General features: G+C 48.8%; 1 protein-coding gene across 1 annotated transcript in view; it reads right to left on the bottom strand.

Moving 5' to 3' along the window:
* Nucleotides 1-8,353: 8,353 nt before the first annotated feature.
* Nucleotides 8,354-21,512, bottom strand: part of LOC136660346 (calmodulin-binding transcription activator 1-like) — a 627,764-nt gene continuing 614,605 nt past the window's right edge. The window contains exon 20 of the mRNA XM_066637476.1: nucleotides 8,354-8,554. Within this exon, the coding sequence (XP_066493573.1) occupies nucleotides 8,497-8,554 (58 nt within the window). The 3' untranslated portion in view covers nucleotides 8,354-8,496. The remainder of the gene's footprint in view (nucleotides 8,555-21,512) is intronic.

Below are 21,512 nucleotides of genomic sequence, written 5' to 3'. Positions count from 1 at the left end.
CAGGATGTGGTGCTCGCGTCTAGCCTAGACGCCTTTAAAAGGGAATTGGACAAGTTTCTGGAGGAAAAATCCATTACGGGTTATAAGCCATGATGTGCATGCGCAACCTCCTGATTTTAGAAATGGGTTATGTCAGAATGCCAGATGCAAGGGAGGGCACCAGGATGAGGTCTCTTGTTATCTGGTGTGCTCCCTGGGGCATTGGTGGGCCGCTGTGAGATACAGGAAGCTGAACTAGATGGGCCTATGGCCTGATCCAGTGGGGCTGTTCTTATGTTCTTATCTAGCCCCTACATAACACCTATTTAACGCATATATAGCACCTATCTGTTTTTGGCAACCTTCAGTCTCGAAAGACTATGGTATCGCGCTCTGAATGGTGGTTCTGGAACAGCGCCTAGTGTGGCTGAAAAGGCCGATTCAGGAGTGACAATCCCTTCCACACCGGGAGCAAGTGCAGTCTGTCCCTGGTCTGTCTCCCTGGCTATGGGCCTTCCTTCTTTGCCTCTTTGCCTCAGACTGTTGGCCAAGTGTCTCATCAAACTGGGAAAGGCCATGCTGCACAGCCTGCCTCCAAGCAGCACCTATCTAACGCCTATTTAACACCTATATAGTGTCTATCTAGCACCTATCTAAACACCTATATAGCGCCTATCTAGGCCTGTCTAGCACCTATATAGCGCCTGTGTAATACCTATATAGCACCTATTTGACACCTATATAGTGCCTGTCTAGCACCTATCACCTATATAACGCCTATCTAGCGCCTGTCTAGCACCTATATAACATTTGTCGATGACACATTGCTGATGCATTGATACATATTAAAATAAAATTTATTTACTTTACATGAAAGCAAGAGGAAAGATATGCTAGTCAAATACAGTAACACCATTGGAACACTAGGTTTTTTTACACTATTCATGACTTTTGAAAAGCAAAGTACAGAAGATTTGAATTTATGGAATCTACCTGGTTGAGCTGAATTCTCCCAGCTTTCTGCAAGTTGAATCTCCTTAGAACTAGGGGTAGATCCAGTGTCTGTTTGGGAGGGGGCCATGAGCACTGCCTTCAGAGCCCAGGTCAACCAGTCAGGTAGACCTGGGCTCTTGACTTGGAGCCCAGGTCTACCAGCGGAGTAGACCTGGGCTCCTGCTTGAGCTTATCACCTCTGTGGCCATTTACTGGCTGGGTAGACCTGGGCTCCCATCTGGACTTGAAGCCCGGGTTTACATGTTGTGTAGACCTGGGCTCCTGCTTGAGCTTATCGCTTCTGTGGACATTTGCTGGGCAGGCAGACCTGGGTCTGGGCTCCCACCTGGACTTGGAGGCCAGGTCTTGAAAACACTGCTTCTTGTCATCCTCCAGTTGCTGGGTTAAAAAAGGAAGAAGTGCGAGAGAGGAAGTGTAGAGGAGAAAGGGGCCTCTGACCTAGTGATGGTCCTTGTGAGGGTTGAAAATATCCCCAGGATCAGTGTTCTGAAAGTGCTATAGGGTTTTTATGATGCAACACACTGTAATTGCTGTCTAATCCTGACTATATCCCAAACTGAGATTTTAAAGCCTTGCTAAGAATCCCACTGCCACACGTGCCCTGGAAAAACACTCCTGGATTACAAGTAGTCTACCCTGAACATGGAGGTTCTCTCTAGCCTGCATAGCTTTTCTTACTCTCCATTTGTTCTTATGGCTAACTGTCAAAGCTCACCACAGCACAAGAGAGGCCTCCAACCCTGTTTGGAGTTTTGGCCAACTCTTTCTGGTTGGTATCCCTGTACAGTGCCCAACAAGGTGCAAAGTCTTCCTTTGCTCGTATGATTTGCTGCATAAGCAGCATCTGTTGTGGCAGAGTCCTGTGATTGGCGGCTTCTGTGATGGCCTCTGTAGAGCTGCTGTTGACTCCGCTCATGCTCTGCTGGAGTCTGTTGGATTTCCTGTTGAGTAGAATCGGCCTTTTCAGCCACACTAGATGCTGTGCCAGAACCACCATTCAGAGTGTGATACCATAGTCTTTCAAGACTGAAGGTTTCCAACAGGGGGAAAAGGATTGATATGGAACCCTTTCAGTTGCCAAAATGCTTCTGGTGCAAACAGTGGAGGGCTCCTTTAGCTCCAGCCCCAAAGGGATGCTTGCCCAGAATACAAAGATGCTATGGGCAAGGAAATCTGGGATCCAGGTTGTGGATTGTCCATCTGTTCCGGGAAGGACTGTGCTCCTTTAAAGAACAAGTTTGCATCTTGGGAGCGGCCTTGCACCTAGGTGTCCAGGTGTTGGTTGTGATTGGGGGTGCCTTCTCTGTGCCCTTCCTTGGGTCAGAGAGATCTAATCCTGCTTGTCCATGCATTAGCTACATCGTAGCTAGACTGCTGTAACATGCTGCACATGGGGCTGCTCTTGAAGACTGGCAACTTAGGCTTGTGCAGAGTGCTGTACTATGACTGCTGAGCAGCACGAGGCCCATGGAGCATATTGCACTACCTTGTTGCTGGAGTGGTTCCAGGTGTCCCCTAAGGTGGTGGTTTTAATTTCAAAACTCTAAATTGCACAGGGCCAGAGTACCTGGAAGGCTGTGTTCTCCCCCCACCAAGACACAGCCTGTTCCCTGAGATCTTGGGGGCCCTTTGACATATTCCACTGCTAAGAGTGACTTGTGAAAGGGTGTTGCCTAGAACTGCCCCCTCTCCCTTTCTGTTCCAGCAGCAGCTGAAAGCCTTTCTGTTTCCATTCGCCTTCCCTGCTTGGCCATGGTGCTGGCTTGGTGCTTCTGCTTCAGATCTGCCTTGGGCATGATTGAGTTTACTGTTCTTTGGTTGTATTTGGAGGGATTTTATTTAAATGATTTCTGTTTTATGGTTGTGTTTATTAAACTTTGCGCTGTTAGCCACTTTGCATGCCTCCATAACAGGAGGGGAAAGAGCAGGATGCACATTGTAGCAAGTAAATAAATACTGTAACAGACAAAGCCACAAGAGAGACCAGCTAGTGAAACCTACAGAAGCCGCCTGGCTGAGAGAAGGGAAAAAGAAGATTTCTCTCTACAAGGAGAATTCATTAAGCAAATGCATCTTGAGCCTTTGCTGAGGGAGCGGGTCTGTCTCTTTGCCTTTGGGCAGGTTGTCACAGGCTGCAGTCCAACACATACTTACCTGGGAGTAAGTTCCATTAAACTTGGCGGGATCTACTTCTGAGTAGACTTTCCTGGATTGTGTGATAGAAGTCTGCTTGGTTTAATTTTATTGTATGGAGGGGGGCGCTAAAAATTTCTTGTCGGATGATGTCACTTCCAACCTTAATGACATCGGGCCCAGTCCTATCCAATTTTCCAGTGCCAGTACAACCGTGCCAATGGGGCGTACACTGCATCTTGTGGTAGGGGGTGAGTCACAGAGGCCCTCTCAAGGTATGGGAACATTTGTTCCATTACCTCAAGGCTGCATTTCAGCTGCACTGGAGCTGGAAAGTTGAATAAGATTCGGCCCATTATTTCCAGTGGGTCCCAACAGATTTATTTATACCCCGCCTTTCCACCCCACTAAGGGCCTTCAAGGTAGCTTACAACAATATTTCAATACAATAAAAACAGTGTTAAAAGCATTAAAACAATTAAAACCACAAAAACAATAATGATAATAGATTGTCATTCTTAAAAGTGGCTTCCAGTGCTAAAAAAATTGAGTTCCACTGTTGATAGAAGCTGATAGAATGATAGAAGCTAGTTGGGAAACAAGTGGGGGGCCATGATCATCATAGCCCATCTACAGTGACAGGAGAGTGTGGGTGGCACTGCTGTATTCTTGGTAGCCACATGGGCATTGGGGTTTTAGAGGAGGCATGCTCCTTCTTGGGGGGGGGGGTAGACATGAGGGACAGGTGGCAATGCCTGGTAATGCTGCAGGCTGTGATGGCATAGAGGTCCTGGTGGCCTAATTTAAAATACTGCCACCTGCTCCTGACCTACTTTACTCAAAAGTGTCTCACTGGATTTATTTTGAACCTTGTTTAGAATGGCAATTTTATTGCTGCTGGAGGTGGCAGCAGATCACTGGATCTGTAATTCCTGGTGGTAGGTGATGTCTGTCCTCAAAGTAGGTCTTGGAAGTCTGAGGGAGTTTTGTACTTCCAGGAGCAGGAAGTACTCCAGAGGAGAGGAGCTTCTTAGACTAGTGGTTGGGGGCTACAGCTGCTGGTTTAGGGCAAGGCCCTCTTCTCCCCCTGCTGATCCAGCAAGTGCATTTGAACAAGCAGGGCCACCAGAGGAATTGGCTCAACTCATGACTGGCATCAAGCCAGCCAGTATGCCTGCAAAAGCATGAAAGGCATTTCCATCCTCAAGGCTTAAGAGGCTCTGCCTTCAGTCACCTCATAGTACAGGATGTTAAAACTGACCTTAGTTAGCATGCTCATTTGCATAGCAAACTCCCTTCCTTCACAGGCAACTCATCAGATCAAACAGGGAAGGAGGTCCCACCAGAACAACTCTTGAGGCTCCTTGAGAAAAACCCATGCCTGGATGCGCAAGGGATGTAATCACAATAATAGACCTTTTCCATCTCTTTTTCCCCATCCCAGCCTCTAACAGTCCATGCCTGGGTAAGGCTGTAGACACAGAGAAGCTGCCACAGTGCCTGGCTTTCCTTCAGCTGTATACTACTTCTGTGGTCTTGAAAACTTGCCCAGTGGTTCCATGCTGAAAGGTTGAACCTTCATTTTAATAACCGTCAGCATCTTCTGCCCCTCAATCCAGGCTGCATTCGTGTGTGTGGATTAAAAAGCACGCACTTCAAATGGGGAAATTTTCTTCATTTTTAATTTACAGCAGAAAGAATATAAAGCATTCAGAAAACATTTTCCATATTTTAAGGGCAATTCAAAACATTTTGCATGGTTCCAGCAGCTGAGTTCTTCAACAGATCCATTGATTCAGTGATGCTTTACATGCACAGTTACAAAAATAAAACTTACAAAAGAGACATCTATACTAGTTTTTCATGCAAGTCCTGGGGACCCCCTCCCCTCTGTTTGGGCGCCAACTACTGTGTGGAACTGCCATGAAGCGTGCAACTGCAGAGGGGGTTCATGTTATATTTTTTATTTCGTTCACACAGGATCGTTCGTTTCACACATGTGATGTCGCACAAAGGAGCAATTCCAGCTTGGGGAGACACAAGAGGATCCTGGTCCCTGGCCCTGGGGAAGCTCAGTTATCCAGGGAGGAAGCCCTGGGGGCTCTCCCAGCTCCTAACCGAATCCCACAGGCCAGGTCAGGGCAAGCAGAAGAATTGGGTGCTGTCTTGGGAGCACATTTAAAGGGAACGTGCCAAAGGCCAATATGCCTGAGAGGGACAGCCCGGATTTAGCAAGGCATTTTGACACAGGTCCAACTTCAATTAGCACACGGGTGATCTCAGCAAGGAGCCCAGTGTCAGCTCCCTGAAGAACTGAAGGAGGGATTGTGGCTGTGAACCTCAGCTTGCTGTGCGGACACCAGTTCCAGGCTCCAGCATTGCACCTTGAGGGCCAGCTGCCTATTGGCTGTCGCACCACCAAGCCTGTGGATCTGGAAGGCTTGAATGGTGAAACACCTTGAAAAAGTTCCACTGACTCAGAAACCCCTTTGGGACAAACAGAAACAGGACTGGAATTAACCACTGGGGTCACTACTCTTGTGAGTTGGGGGGAGAGCAATGTTCAGAACGCGAGGATAGAATAAGACAAGCATATCGCTTCACAGTGTCCACACTCTGGGTGTTGATACCAAGCATTCCAATCCACTCCAAAGGACCCGCTCCTGTTTTGCAGGCGTGGAAATGTGCCTTGTGCAAAAGGGCCACCTTTCAGTCCTATCATGGTGGCGGGGCCTGGGACTGCCTCCACCACAGCCCAGGGCCAGCTTCGTTGGCATCTCCCCCAACTCTTTTTCTTTGCATTGAATTGGGCCATAAAGCAGCAATTAAGGGATGTACAGATAATTCTGAGAAGAAGCTTCATCAGCACACCTCCCCCTTATTTTTCAATCCTGGCAGTGAAAGGAAGTACTTAGAACGAGAGAGACAGTTAGAATGAGAGAAAAGGCACCAAGAGCACTGACCCCAGGTTGGTTCTTGTGTGGTGAGGGGGGCGGTTTTGTTTCTTTGCCACAATCTTTTGTGTGTCTAAATCTTCTTTTAAAGATTCCCGTTTAAAAGCTTCACAGAATTGTGAGTATTTTTAGGCTTCACAACAAGCCTCTGAGCAAGACTAAACATTCCATCTAGTGGCTGGGATCAAGCAAGAGCAACTGTTCTGTAAATCAAACACATCTAGAAAGGTAAGAGCTACCAACCCACTTGGAACGTACAAACTGGCACTAGGAGGTGAGACACGGGGCAAGGGCGGCAGGCGGGACCCGCCTCTGGTCTCAGCTACACCAAGTCAAAAGCCAGCATTGTCTCTGCGCCTTCTGATGTGGCAGAGTGTAGCTTGAAAACCACCAGCTGCTCCCTCCCTCGCCTCCTCCGCCTGTATTTCACATTAGCTTCAGTACTGAAGCGGCTAATTTTAAAATGGACTTCTTTGGCTCCTCTCTATGTGGAAATAGCAATATACCATGACACCCCTACAAAACCTGTTTGCATCTTTTAAATTTTTCACTTTTTAAAATTTTTTTGTGCAATTTTTAGTACATTGTCTGACTTCCAGCAGGAAATATGGACATGTGAAAGGTTTTTTTTCTCTACTGTCATACTATTCTTTTTTTCTTTTATTTTTTCTTTTTTAGTTTATGTTCATTCTAAGTGTTCTTTATTGGAGTGAGTGTATGGTGTTAAGCTAGATACAGTTTTTGTATTCTTATGATTATCTGCTTTGCAAAATAACTTAATTTTTTCCTTAAGCGATATTAGCATTCACTTTACTTGGCACCATTGGCAAAAAAGGAGAAATTTAAATGAAAAATCAAAGGTAACCAAGAAGGTTAAAAGAATTTTTAAATAAACTCCTGGTAGCCAAAACCAAATGTAAACATATCTCTTTTTTAAAAAGTAATGTTACTTTGCCTTTTTTTCCTAAGTCTAAATACATTATAGCTCTTTTTGTTTCCGCAGTTTAGTCATGCTTTAGCAAAATGTTCTTCTAAAGAACATTTAAAATAAAGTTTCTTATAGTGAAATAAAGTTTTTTGTTTCATTTTACAGACCGTATAGCCACTAATGCTTTGCTTTTTCGTTTCTTTTTCCTTGAGTTCATGCACATCTGTTTTAATATATACAATATGTACAAACATCCACACTCTTCTCGCTCATTCAGACAAAACTATACAAGTATGCAAATTTCTCTCGCCAAGTTATTAACCCTTGTGAATAAAATACTTAGCAATTAATCAATATATTCCCTTTCAAATATTTATTTCCCATTGCCATTTCTACCTTCTCTCTATATACAGAAACTGCCTAGATTTTCGTTTTTATTTTTTGATGAAATAGCCAAAACAAGGAATTTACTGGCCGGAAAGCAGCACCACACTGCCCCCCCCCTCCGGTGGTCAATGTCCAGTCAGCTTATTGGCGTGACGTGACTTTTCGGTCGAACAAGAGGTCTGCAGGTTACTAAAATGCTTTATAAATCATTGTTAAGTAACTAAGTGAAAATCTTGCGTGAAGTAAGGCCAGAAAATAAAGTGCCAAATATGAAGTGCAATGGCAGTTGATATACTTGAAGGCTCGAGAGAGAGAGAGAGAGAGAGAGAGAGAGAGAGAGGAAAAAGAAAAGAAAGACACCATAAAAGGAACTTTTTGCTTGAGCTGCTCCCCCAGTCTCTCTCCCCACCCACCCCGCCCCACCCCAATCGCAAATACCCGTTTGCCTTAAAAACACTGACAGCTTTCTGGAAAAACTTTCCTGGGATGTATTTAAAACCAGCCGATCTTAAAAAGTTGCATTAAAGTGTGTTGCAGCCAGAGATTTGGATGAACAACGTAAAGACAGACGTGCAAAGGAAATGGAGGAGGGATGGACCCAGGCAAGGCGGAAGAGGTCACGGCCTTTCCACAGAGAGTCGCCACGCTTCCGGTCTTGGAGATGATTGACAGGTGCAGGAATAGCATTCGTGGGTAGTGGTAGGGTTTTTGCTTTTTTGGTATAAGATTTGTACAGTTCCACACGTTGGTACTTTTTGTTGTGTTTTGAAATACAGCCCTATATGACAAGGATAATTAATTGCTTCTTGTTTGAGAGGAGTGAAGCAACTCATGGAAACGCCTTCCGGGTGTCACTTTCCCCCCATGATCCAACCAAAGATTTGAGTTCCGAGATGTCTTGCTGAACAAATTAAAAGTTGTCCATGAAAGTGCAAATGTAATGACTTAAACATTACCGTTAAAATCCCTGCAGCCGAGACTCTCGGTGCTGCAGTCAGTTTCTCTTTTTATTTTTTAAATAATTAAATCATTTTTTGTAGTTGTTGCATGTTTCTGCTAAAAACAGAAAATGAAAACAGTCTGAAAAGCAATGTCACATTGCTACGGGATGCTGCTGCCTCTCTCTTCAAGTTCCTTGGCCTTTTTCAATTCTTTCACTCTGAAATAAAGAAGAGAAGACAGGGGGAAACCGTGTGATACTTCTGTTCCCAGACCCTGTTGGGGAAAGATGGTCCATTGTCTGGTCCCTTTGTTCATATACTCTGCTCAAAATCACCTCACTCCTGTTTTTTTACTAAGAGCTTAACATAAGGAATACCGAACCATTCCATTCCAAACACGTGCAGTGTTATATGAGGGCAACTTCTGGGCACTGGCTGCAAAGAGGGCAGGGTAACACAGAAGTGCCTTAGTTCCTGGGCACATGACACAATTCAAAACAGGCTAGCACAATGTGTGGCACAGCAGAGGCCCTGCCCACCAAACTCCTGCTTCTGGGTCCTGTCTGGATTTGCAGCATCTCAGGCAGCTGAGAGCCCACAAAGTGCACGTGGAGCAGGCAAGTTGCACACTGTGTTGATGTGCCTTTATTGCCAGGGAAGTGAGACACCCTAATTAAAGTTTTGGTAATTAAACAGACCTCCGCCTGTTGTGTTCAGGGTAACCCCCCAGAACAGAAACTTCTGTTCAGGCGGTGGTTTAGCAACTGGACCTGTGAAAGGAAAGCAGTCTGAAACAGGATGCAGGCATGCTCAGGGAAAGGGAACTTGCCCTCCACAACCTGCTGCTGTGTTCACACACACTGCGCTTTCTCTGGCCTCCCTTTCTAGGCCACTGGTCCTGGGCAGCCTGGAGCTGCAGCTGGTGGCTGGCTCAGGCAGGAGAGGTTTGCCAAGGAGGCCCCTCAAAGCTCCATGGAGGATTCAAACAACCTGCCTCCCCCTCCCCCAAAGCTGATGCTTGGAAACTATTAAAGCTACTATCCTGTGCACACTTTCCTGGGAGTAAGCCCTAAGGAAGTCAGTGGGACTTCTTGAGTAGACATGTCTAAGAGTGGGCTGCTGGAAGGCTGGCTGCAGGGTGGCCTCCAAAATGGAGGTGTCATGTGCCCACTGAAGACATTGCATGAGTTGAGTTGTCCTATGCCAGCAGCATGGACTAGTGGCATAATCCCACCATCCTTTGCTCACTGCTGGCCCCATGCCAGAGTTGGCCTGCAGTCTGCTGCAGTGTCCAGTGTGAAGCCAGCAGCGATCTTCCCCTTCTGCCTGTGCAGCCAGAAGGCCTCCCGCTTGCAGAGTTCTTCCTAGCAAACCACCCCTTCTCTGCCTCATCTCAGGGTATGTGCCCCACCCTACCCTTGGACACAGCACCTGATGCAGGAGAGGCAATACCAACAGTATACATAGTGACCAGCGTGAGGCAGGCTTTCCCATGCAATGCCCACATCTCCCCCTTGTGCCCCCATTTGCTGCAATCCTCATGGACCACCTATTATGGGGCTCTCACTGAGGGCATGCACGGTTGGTCCAAGTGGATGACTCCTTGGCTGGCGCATGCCTAGTCATGCAAGTCTAGGCCAACAGAATGCGTCTGGTAGGAAGACAAATGCAAGTCATGCTTTGCTGGCGCCATCTGTCATTGACATGCAATGCCTGTCCTGGTGTAGGGTCAGCCTAGATGCCCCTCTCTGAAGACACATGCTGAGTCTTGCAACATTCTGCATGTGCAGAGTACAGATGCTGTCCACAAAACTACACCACAACTGTCCCCAAAGAAACAAAGCTAAATAAAAACCCAATGGTTGGCTCACATAAACACCAACCATGCTGCTCAAGGGAGAGGCTGGTGCTTGGGCAGACTACAGTCAATGCTTGCCACAGCCTGGCGCTTAAATTGCTGAGGACTCCAGAGCTACAGTTTCCAGCAAGTGCTGCACATGGCCTGGAGCTACTGCCTTTGTGTTCTGAATGTCAGGACAGCAAGTCAGCAGGGGAAATCTGCTCCTGCAGCCACCTCCCTGCCCCACCCTTGAACTTTATGGAGGCACCTGATTCAGGTACCTTGCCTAGTTTGACTGGATGCAATCAACCACTTGCGTCCAGTCAAACAATGTTACCTGTCTTTCAAACATGGTTTGCTTTAAACTAATTTTATTTCTTTGAAGTGCTGCCTTTTAATCACTATGCCCTAGAGCAATTCATTCTTAGAAATAGGATAAAGCTGCAAGTACAGAAAGATGAGGCCACAGCCACAAGCCACCATGTTCAATTCCTAGCATTAGAGGCAGGCAACCTAGAGAGGCAAAAGTTACTGGACAAACCTGAAAAAAAAGGGGACACTTGCACATTTTGCCCCCAAACTAGGGGGAGGTTCAAAACATTTGAGTGCACACACTCACCTGTGCGTAAGAACTATTGAACACAGTGGAACTTAAAAGCAAGCATGTGCAGATCCTCGCCATGAGGGATTTGTGCACTAGTGAGCAAGATCAAATTTGGTACATGTGTAGGCTGAGAAACACAGACTGCTAGAAAAGGCTGATTGGGGAGGTCTTGGTACCTGCTTAAGGCATTTCTGCATCACACAGAAGTAGAAAACTGGCACATGTGTAGATCAAACCTACTAGTACTGGCAAAATGTGTAATTCTCCCTAGAAATGGCAGGCGAGACACGCGTGCAGAATGGGCAAGGGAGTGCCAGGCTACAGAGACAGGGCATACCATGCAGCTTCCTGGGGAAGACTTCCTGGGGAAGACTGCAATGGTGACACTTCCACCCCAATGGGCAAAACATGCAGAACAAAGAACATTGGGTCCGGAGGGCTTGGCTGCCCCGTACCCACTGCAGACAGAGTTGGATTTGAGGCTTCCCTTTCAGTAGCCACTGGGACCGCGTGTCTTTGCAGGCAGAAGGAAAGCTTCATTGCTGTTTACATTATCAATCAACAGTATTTATATACCGCTTTTCAACTAAAAGTTCACAAAGCGGTTTACAGAGAAAAATCAAATAACTAAATTTCTCCCTGTCCCAAAAGGGCTCACAATCTAAAAAGATGCAAATGAATACCAGCAGACAGCCACTAGAACAGACACTGCTGGGGTGAGGTGGGCCAGTTACTCTCCCCCTGCTAAAAAAAGGAGCACCCACTTGAAAAAGTGCCTCTTACCCAATTAGCAGGGGTATTATCATTTATGATACGCATTATGCTGCTGCAGTCAATTAGACACTAAGCATGTAGCTTCTCAGAAATTGTATGACCACAATCCCCACCCCAAGTAGGCAACCCACCCACAAGAAGCAGGGGCTCTCCTTTGCTAATTCAACACACTGCCAAGGAGACTGCATTACGCATTGAAGCGATGGAGGAAGCAGAAGCCCTGAACAGCCAGTGGCCGCAGACTCGCACCAAGTGTTCCCCCTCCGCCCCAAACCCTGATTTCAGATGCGAGTTTGGTGAGCAAATGAGTTGGATCTAGTTAGATTTTTTTTTTAAAGAGTGGACAATGGCTGAGTGAGAAGAAAGCACATGGTAAAGCTGTCTCGCATTACAGCTGACTCCAAAATGCCCAGCCAGGGAAATGCTGAATGAAGTTGACAATGCCGCCGGGCAGAAAGAAACAGAAGGTGAAAGCCCAAGGTGGGTTGAGGCATCCGTTACCTGTTGCTCTTAGAGCAGAAATGGCTGGTGGGTAATTTGGGAAAGGGGGGCTCCTCCCCTTTTCCAGATCTCTCATTTGGGTTGCAAAGCAAAAAGAGAGAGAGGCCCAGTAAGAGAGACAGCCCAGTGCATGAGGCCTGCAACTTAACACAGATTTGTGCTTCGAAAACATTCAGCTCCTGAAAGAGGCAAACGGAACAAAATTACTTTGGAAACTCAGGCAGCTGCCTCGACGCACACGTGTAGGTCGTGGGCATTCCTCGTATCTGCTCTCTTGGCTGGGCTTGGTCAAGACTACCACGTGTGGGGGGAGGGCTGGTCAGTATCTTTTGGGAACTGGGACCCTCCTCCCTTGAAGAGGGGCCTCTGGGGCCCCCAACACCTTCTTCAGCTTGGCCTCACCCATCCTAGCTAATCTTTTGCTCCCTTTACAGCTCCTCAGCCTTTACTGGGAAACACCTCCTGAGCATAGATGCCTTGCAGGCCAAGTGCCTCACGTGGTCTTTTCTTCTCACTCCCTGGCTTCTGCAGACCATCCCCTTTCTGCTCATCCTGACTGGGCTGGTCTTGCTGGCCTGGAGAGCCTCTGTGACTTGGGCTGCATGGTCTTCCTGCCAGACTCTGCTCTCCATCTGGCTCCCTCCACTGACAGGCTCCCCTAGAGCTGCTTCCCCCTTATTGTGTGATCACTGCAGTCTTTCAAGGCACAAAAGAAGTTGTAAAAAAAACCTAAGCCAGCCCTTCCCCTTCCCCCTCCCAAAAAACCACCACCTGGTGAGGCTTTGACTTTTCTCAGGAAAAAAAAAAATCCGAAATGCTGCCCAGGAAGGGGAGGAGTAAACAGTTCCTCATTACTTCCTATGGCAGAGCCACACTTACCACCACAGCCTATTGCCAGTTCACAATCACACATGTCAAAGACAGGCACCACAGCAAAGCAGGGGGAGTGGCAGTTTCTTGATCTGCACAAAGAAGCTCTCTCTGGTTCTCCAAGGCCTTAGACCTGTGCCCTTGGGCAGATGCCTGGCTTCATCCTTCCTAGGCACAGTTTTGTGCAAAGGAAATGAAGCATTTGGCGGCCATAAGACAGGGCCCAGGAGCCAAGTGTGACATTGCCCATTGTGCTTAGAGAAGAACATGTGTTTGCCACACATGTGTTTGCTTGAATCAACGGCTGCTTTGCTTCCTGCTGGGTGGGGTGCCCAAACCTGAGAACTGGTTGATGGTGTAATGGGTACCACACCCTGCTGTCTCACCTGCAAAATGCCACAGGCCAGTACGGTGGTGGCAAGATCACTGCAGCAGCTGTGGTAGCACAGTGCTGGCAGAGAAAGCCCCACTTGCAGAGCGCTGGAAACAGCTATGCGGAACCTTGGAATTTGGGCTCCAGTGAGGGTCTGTGGCTAAGCCTGCACCTAATGTGTGTGCATGCTCCAGCCCAGGGGTTCCAAGCTCAGGGCACTGTTAGACCTGAACTGCAGGGCAGGCCCCCACTGCTTGCAGCAGGTGCAGAGTCATCATGGGGGCTCACAGAGGCTGCTGCTGCTGAGTGCTGTTCCTTCCCATGTCTGACAGAGGTGACGCCAAGGGTGGCACCGGCCTGAGGTTTGTCTTAGAAACCTCCATTCAGTTCTGCCAGGCTTCCTTTGCAACTCTTCCTCATGGCTGCCCGCAGAAGCAGTTGCACCAGGTGGCCCCCTGCAAGACTCCACAACTCTGAATGCAAGAAGCCAGCGAGCTGCCTACCAAGCTAGACCACAACGGGACCTTCATGGACAGTCCTGTCTGACTGGCAGCAGCTCGCACTGGCCTCAGACAGAGACTTTTCTGCCCTACCCAGAGATGCTGTTGGGGGCTGAACCTGGAACTTTCTCCATGCAACGAGGTCCCTGGGCCAAGAACGTCTCACTTTCCAAACAGCCATACACAGGCTGCGCACATTACTATACAATATACAGGAGAACGGCATATTCAAACATGTCAGCATGGGACTGAGAATATTCAGGGAACATGTGTGTGCTGGTGTGTACAGGGATCCACAGCCTTGTGCACTGGGAGGGGAAGCAGCAGCCCCTCTGCCTTGTTGGCATCAAGGCAGCTGATGGCCAAGATGGCTGGAAATTGAAGGTGCTGCTTGCAGTGCCAGGAGCTGCATGGGGCAGAGGTAGAGTGACTTGAACTGAACCATGCTACAAACAAGGACCCACAGCCTCAGCATGCAAATGCCCCGTTCTCCTTAATGGGGCTGCCACTCCTGTTTTACAGTGGGTACTCAGCTCCCGCTGGCCGTAGCACTGGGTGTAATTTCTACCCTCACCAGGTCGTGACTCTCCAAACTGAGTTTGGGAAAGGAAGCTGGTGTGTGTGTCTGTTCTGCAGAGCTTTCCCAAACACACTTAGGCCCCTCTTCACGCACTGCAGACTTTCCCCAAAGATGGTTCCTCAATAGCACACCTAAAAAGGTGGCTGTGACAAACATGTGTGGCCTACAGTGTCCACTAACAGCGAATGGGGTCTGACTGGCAGCACATGCTCTGTTGTAAACTCCAGCATGCACTTGTGTGATGCGCAAAAGAGACAAGTGACGGAACAGCCAGTGATGGGCCTGGAGGGGGGCAGGGGGGCAAATGCCCTGAGCGGTGAGTCCACGCAGCAGTCCAGACTGAGTGGGAAGCCTTCTGAGGCTTCCGATGTGATCTTAAGCAGTCCTTCCAGTTTCCCAGAAGTATTGTTTAAGAACTCAGGGAAGCTTCAGAACGCTTTCTCAGTTGGTTCTTGCATCACGTGAGGTTCTGTAGTGCTCAGTAATCAGGGGGTGGCATTGCAAACCTTTCCCCAGGGTGCAGCAAGGGGCAGGTTCGTTACTGGGGACAGCATCAACAGTCCTCCATATCGGCAAAAGACTTTCAAAAAATAAAGTAGCCATAAGCAATAGCAGATTCAGGTTTTGGTTTCCCATGCAAGGGAGCTGTTTGGCATGAATGAGCCTGCTCTGAGAAGCCAGGACTCATGCAGAAGCAATCCAGCCCTTATGAAGTACCTTCCCCCAGTGATCCGCTGTCTGCACAGTGATGGCTCCTGCCTGGAGACTGCTGCATTCCCTCCTTCCAAGTTGTCTAGAATGTTTGATGGTGTTCTTAGAGGTCATCTAGTCCAACTCCTTGCTCAGCAGTGACAGCACCTTGAATCTTAAACCCTGCTCTCCTCCCGCCAGCCTTGAGATCTCCATGCTTGCCTCTGCTTGCATCTCCCATCCACTCTGGGTCACACTGGCTCTGCTTGTCACACTATTGATGGGAGCTCAGCTGTTCAGATTGGAGCCACATGGAATAATCTACATTGCTCAGCAACAGGAAGCAGGCAAGCCCTTGGTGGGGATTTCCCTGCGCAGAGTCCAAGACTACCTCAAGATGACTCTCAGAGGCTGCTTCTCCACAACACTTAAGAAGGGACTCTCAAAAGCATTAAACACCCCCCCCCATCATGTGGTTTCCTACGAAAAGGAAGGATGGAAAGGAAGTTGGCCCTTGCTTTCATAGGCATGTTATGTCAAGGCAGTGCATGTAGGGAGAGGTGGGACCTGGTGGTGTCCCAGGTGGTCTCCCATCCATGGCAGGCCTTCATCTTGCTCAGCTTGTGCATCAGGTGCCAACAGACCAATGTGCTCCATCAAGTGGGAAAAATGAAGCCACTTGAGAACAGCGACAGTCAGGAAACAACCCATTCAGCTTTCAACCCCCCTTTACCTCCCCCCAGCACAACAGCACATAAAGCTGTTTACAGAAGGAAAAACTCGCAACATCTTTCCAGAGAGTCAAGAGCAATGAAATTGACACCCATCTGAAAATGGGGCAGAAAAACAAATACACAGTGTCCTCCCACCCCAAACCCATTCTCAACATGCCTGCAGACAGACTTGCCTGGACAGCCCCCTCCTACAGTGCAGCAGCAGCTTTTTCTACAACACTACACTAACACTATGGCCTCCGCAAGAGAACAGCTGTCTGCAACTGACTGGCTCTTGTTGTCCCTCTGGCCAACTCCTGTGGCTTCCTCCAAGGGATCCCAGGTTTTGGAGTTTTGGGATGGCGCTCAGAAATCCATGGGCCCCTTCACAGGACCAGCGTGCCCTGCGAGAAGGGTGTGATTGTTAAACCAGCTTCCATCCATGCTGCGGTTATTGAACAGCTGCCGCGAGGAGAAGAGACATGGCAGGACGACAGTGCTGCAGACGCCTACAAAGTTTTTAGATGTCCTGTGTACATGCGTGCCAAAATATGATGTGGGTGAGAACTGGATCACACCCTCCTTAGTAGGATCACCTGTGGAGCTACTGATTCTTCCTTCTTGCCTCCTTCCACCAGCACCTCAGGATGTCGCCAGTAATGAAGGATGTGTCTGAGGCAGGACACATCCCAGCTCAGGGAAGATTCGTGGTGGTGCACTAGAACAAGAGTGCCTCTTGGTTGCTGGGGCACCAGCTGGCCAGCTCCTTCCATAGGCCATGCCAGGCGAGGGCCACGGTTGCTGTGACTGTGCAGGGGGAGGCGCAGGGCTCCAGGAGCTAGCAAGAATTCACACAGGGAGCTTGGGCTCTGAGAAAGCACTGAGCCAGCTCCCCCCCCCCCACCATACAGCAATAGTATCTGCATCTAAACAATGGTGCAACTGCCACAGAAAAACCAGTCCATCCGTCCCCAGTTGGCCCTGCGGTCCTGGTGTGGGCTCGCTGCCCACTCCCTTCAGCCAATGTTCACTCTGTAAAGAGCACCTGCCTGGCGCAATGTTGATTCCCAGCAGAGAGTGGGAGGGAGGAACTGAGGCAGAGGGAGCACATCCCCCTCACACTCAGGCTCCCAGCAGTAAGTGGCTTGAGCTGGATCTGGACATATACTCGGGCAGGTGGTACTGCCAGGCACCTAGGGCGCTAGCAGGGCTGGCTAATCCACCCCAGAGGCCTTGTGCAGCTGGCCCACCGTCATGCAGGGGCCGATGACGCGTGCCCCAGCTCCCTCCAAAATCTGAACACGCACGCAGTTTGCAGCCACTCACTCAGCTGGCCTAGACCGCCAGGTGGGAGTGATCACTGTGACCCTGCAGCCTGCTGAACACAGAACAAGCACTGTGTATGGGGGAGACAAGAGCAAGTGCTGCCCACGGAGTCAAGATCCCTGGCCCCTGCATTTCTCAGCATGCCCCACAATGAATGGAGAAGACGTCCCCCTAACCCGACCCTGCCTTGCTTCATGCACCTCTTCACAGCGGCAGTGTTAGTAACCGCAACAGAGTTAGTGGACGGGCCACTCTGCTCAGAGAGAACTCAATGGATGCGAGGCTGGTTGGCATCATCTCAGCTGCAGCCCATGCAAGCAAGCAGAAAGCAAGAGTGGAGATAAATATATATGTATATATAGAGAAACATATATAGATATATTTCAAATGGAAGAGAAACGGGCCAGCAGGCAGCTAAACTCACCCTTTTGTACCGCCTATGGTCCACCAGAGGGCTTCAGATGAGCAAAAGGATAGCAAAGAGCTATTAGCATACAGACGGCAACAGAGAGACCTCATTAACAGCTTCAGGTTAGGGCGGACAGGTAGGTGGCTGGCTGGCAACCTCCCCCTCGCAGGGACCACCCTTAGGAGTCCCAACACATGACACAGTCACTGGGGGGGGAGCCTTGTGAAAGGACCACTGCTCCCAGATAACTATGTCTCAGTCAAATGCTTCCCTGCATCAGACATCCGTGTTTTTTGTTTGTTTGTTTTTTGCCTCCCAGACATTTGTGTCCCAGTATGTTAGATGTACATTATTATTTTTAAAACGCAAAGGTAGCGTTAGGGTTAGGGCTGGGAGAAGAGGCTTAGGATATATAACATGGGATTTGTTGCCCAGTTATAGTGGAATGCAAATGACCAGGATGCAAAAAAACAAACAAACCCAGACTGAATGACCAGGGATGCCAATGATAGGGACACATTTGACCAGAACACAATCGTCCAGGATGCAAATACCCTAATACCAGGGAAGCCCTGACTGTTCTCCAACTGTTGAAACAGAACAGAGCAGGTTCCAGCAGTTAAGAGGATGAGTGTATGATCAGCACTGGCTACAGTCCCTTGAAGGGCAACACTCTTCTTTAGTAATTGTGGCCCCAGGGAGGTGCTGGGCTGTCAGCTGCTCTCCGCAACCAATCACAAATTAATCCCAGTCCAAGTCCAGGAGCCACATGAGTCTGTGCAAATCAATGTTAGGCCTCATTCATGCCAGAGAAACATAGGTGGCTCTTCTGACACACCCATCTGGCACAAGTCACAAGCAATGCCTCGTGTTCCATGTGTAGGACACCAGGAAGAGACACAGCAGCAAAGGCAACATGGTCTCCACAAGGCCAGACGTGCAGCCTGCTTGTCACCTGATCCAGCACAGCCCTCCAATCTTCCAGGGTGCTGCCAGGCTAGAAGTAAATGTGGCACTTTAGGCAGCCACTGCAGGCCGAAGAGGACACCCCTACCCAACCAGCATGGGAGATGTCACTGCTCCACCTCCCTCCCAAGGGAAAGAACCTGCCACATTCTCACACACACACTCTCTATGAAGGCCCTCTTGGTTGGCAACCTTCAGTCTCGAAAGACTATGGTATAAGCCTACAGCACCCAGTATTCCAAGGCAGTCTCCCATCCAAGTACTAACCAGGCCTGACTCTGCTTAGCTTCCCAGATCAGATGAGATCAGGCATGCGCAGGGTAACAGTTGCTTAGGCCCACTGCAGATGTAACACTAGCACCAACAAGCCAATGGAAAGATCCAGGAGACATGACTGTGGAGTTGTGTTTCCCAGAGATGTCTACCCAAGTCCTCTGCAAAAGGCTCCAGAGCCCACTTGGCAGGGACGGCATAAGAGGCAGGTCTGTTTATGGATCGCGACTGGTTAGACCACAGGGACAAATTTCACAATGGGGACAAAACTACAGCAGTCAGCAGTGGGGGGCCAAGCAAGGAGTCTTTGAGACTGGTGCCTCATAAATTAGCTGACAGATTATCTGGGTTTTAGGGCAAGCAATGATGTTGTGGGGTCCTGACTTAAGGGGGACCCTCATATTTGCAAGAGGCAGTGGCAGGGCACTGGAGGTTCTGTCTCCCAGAGGACCGGCCCAGCTACCAGGGCCTCAGCAGAGACCATGGGGGGAAGGGGGTTGTGTCACCCAGGCCCTTCTCCCCCAGCTGCTAGGACTTTTTGGTTCCTAGCCAGTCTTTGGTTCATGGGCAGGTTGGGTTCTGCTCCCTCCAGCTGCCTGACCCAGACTGCCTTCATCCTTGACCCAGCTGGGCTTTATGCTCCTGACCAGCCCCTCCAGGCCCCGCCCCTTCCTCCATGGGAGGGTTAAAAGGCTGACTGGCCTCTCCCAACCCCTTCCTCTCACCGCTTGTAGTAGCAGAAAGCTTGGAGCCTGGTGGTCCTCCCTCTCCAGACAGGTACTCCACCTGCTGCTAGCCTTGAAGCCTGTCTCCTCCTTGCCTTGAGCTCCTCTCTCATCCTGCAAGCTTGTTCCCTCCAGGTTTCCCCCAGGTAAGTCAGGGGGACCCTGACAGATGTGGCTAAACTGGTGGCTTAAACCACATGAGTCAGGATAGTAAAAATGCGGGCAGACTGCAAACAGCTCTAAAAAAACCTTGCCAAGTGGAGCAAAGGGACAGCTAACTGGCAAGTGTGGTGTAGCATCAGTAAGTGTCAAGTAATGCACAGTGTGGCAAAACACCCCAGATACACACTAATAGGGGCTGAGCTGGACTGAGATCTTGGGGTCATGGGAGAATATTAGCTCAACTAATCAGCCTGTGTGGGGTGGTTAAAAGGCCAACTCATGGGGAGGGACTGTTATAAACAAGCTGGAGGGGAAACTAACAGTTTCATAAAGCCTTTATATAAATGTATGATGTGACTGTATGTGGAACAGTCTACTGTCTGCAGTTTTTATCAGCCTACTTGAAAAGAGGATTGTTGAGCTGGAAACAGTGCAGAAAAGATTGGAGTGGCCTCCTTATCAGGACAGGCGCACACACTGGAAACATTTTAAGTCACAGGGTGTGAGGGAGAATTTACTCCCTCTCCTGTGATACTAGAACCTCTTCAAATTGTCTGGTAGTAAATTCAGGACAGACCAGAGCAAGGGCTACTTCACACAACGCATCATTAACCCATCTTTGCCCAGCCCACAGGTATACACATTTGGTCCCTGTTGCGTATATGCAACGTTGGGCAGCTTACCTTGTGGAATTCACTGCCACAAGATGTGGCCATGGGCCACCAGCTTAGACAGCTTCAAAAGGAAACTGGACAAATCCAGGAAGGGCAGGTCTAGCAATGGGAATCATTCCACTAGTGAAGCTGAACCTCCATGTGCAGAGGCTGAATACCAAGTACTGGGGAACAATGGAAAGGGAGGGCTAGTGCCTGCCTGTGAGCTTCCCACTGGGGCACTTGCTTTGCTGCTGTAAGAAGCCAGGCTGGGTGGGCTCACTGATCCAGTCTTATGGCTGGCCAGCTGAGAGCCATGATCAGGAACACATGTGCACCCTCTTCCTTCTGCCCAGGGTGACCAGATACAGTGGAGGACAGAGTGCCTATTCCTTTAACCATTGTATAGAAGAGGGAATTTTAGCAGGTGCAGCTTTTTAAACCCTTCCATATTGAGCTGCAGCTGCCAAAATTTCCTCTTCTCTACAATGGTTAACAGTGTAGGCACTCTGTCCTCCACTGTATCTGGTCATTCTGCTCCTGCCCCTTTCTGGAGTGAGTTCCTCTTTTCCTTCCCAGTACCATAGCTAACCACAGTTTCATATGACATGTGCAATGATGCAAACCCTGGTTAACGCAATTCAGCTTCCCTCACAACCATGCTTTGCAAACCCAGTTTTCATCTTGGATTTGTGATGGAAGTTGCGTTCGGGTACCTGGCTTAAAAACACATTTCAATTACAGTTGCCCATTTAGTAATTCAACTGAACATTTAGTTGATACCCTGAACAAATGAGCACATTTGTTGCAAATGGATACATTGCTCCAAAGCTAAAAAAAATCCTTTGCAAAATCCTTTTCCTCATGCAGCCAATATAGCTTCTGTCCTACAAAATGAAATCCACCTAGAGAGAATGGGAGCAGTTGTGAACACAAGGATCTCTCTTTGCTTCTGTGTGTATATGAAGAAGTGATCAGAAGATGAATCTCTCATTCATTCCTGCTACAAGACGATGCAACGATTCAGAACCGCACTTGGAATATAATAAAGGATGTAGTCCGGTAAGTGTCGTAAGGTGACTTATGCCAGTCACCACTTTTGAATTCAGTGGAATTTACTTGTGAGTGAGGATGCACAGGGGCACACCTTCAACCACAACATTAGCTGAATCAGGGTCCAAATCTCCAGAACTTTCTCACAGCAAAGGATGCTCACT

The sequence above is a fragment of the Tiliqua scincoides genome, chromosome 9 (genome assembly GCF_035046505.1).
Source record: "Tiliqua scincoides isolate rTilSci1 chromosome 9, rTilSci1.hap2, whole genome shotgun sequence".
Taxonomy (NCBI): Eukaryota; Metazoa; Chordata; class Lepidosauria; order Squamata; family Scincidae; genus Tiliqua; species Tiliqua scincoides.
The sequence above is the reverse complement of the archived record's forward strand: the minus strand, read 5'-3'. Positions and strand labels throughout refer to the sequence as shown.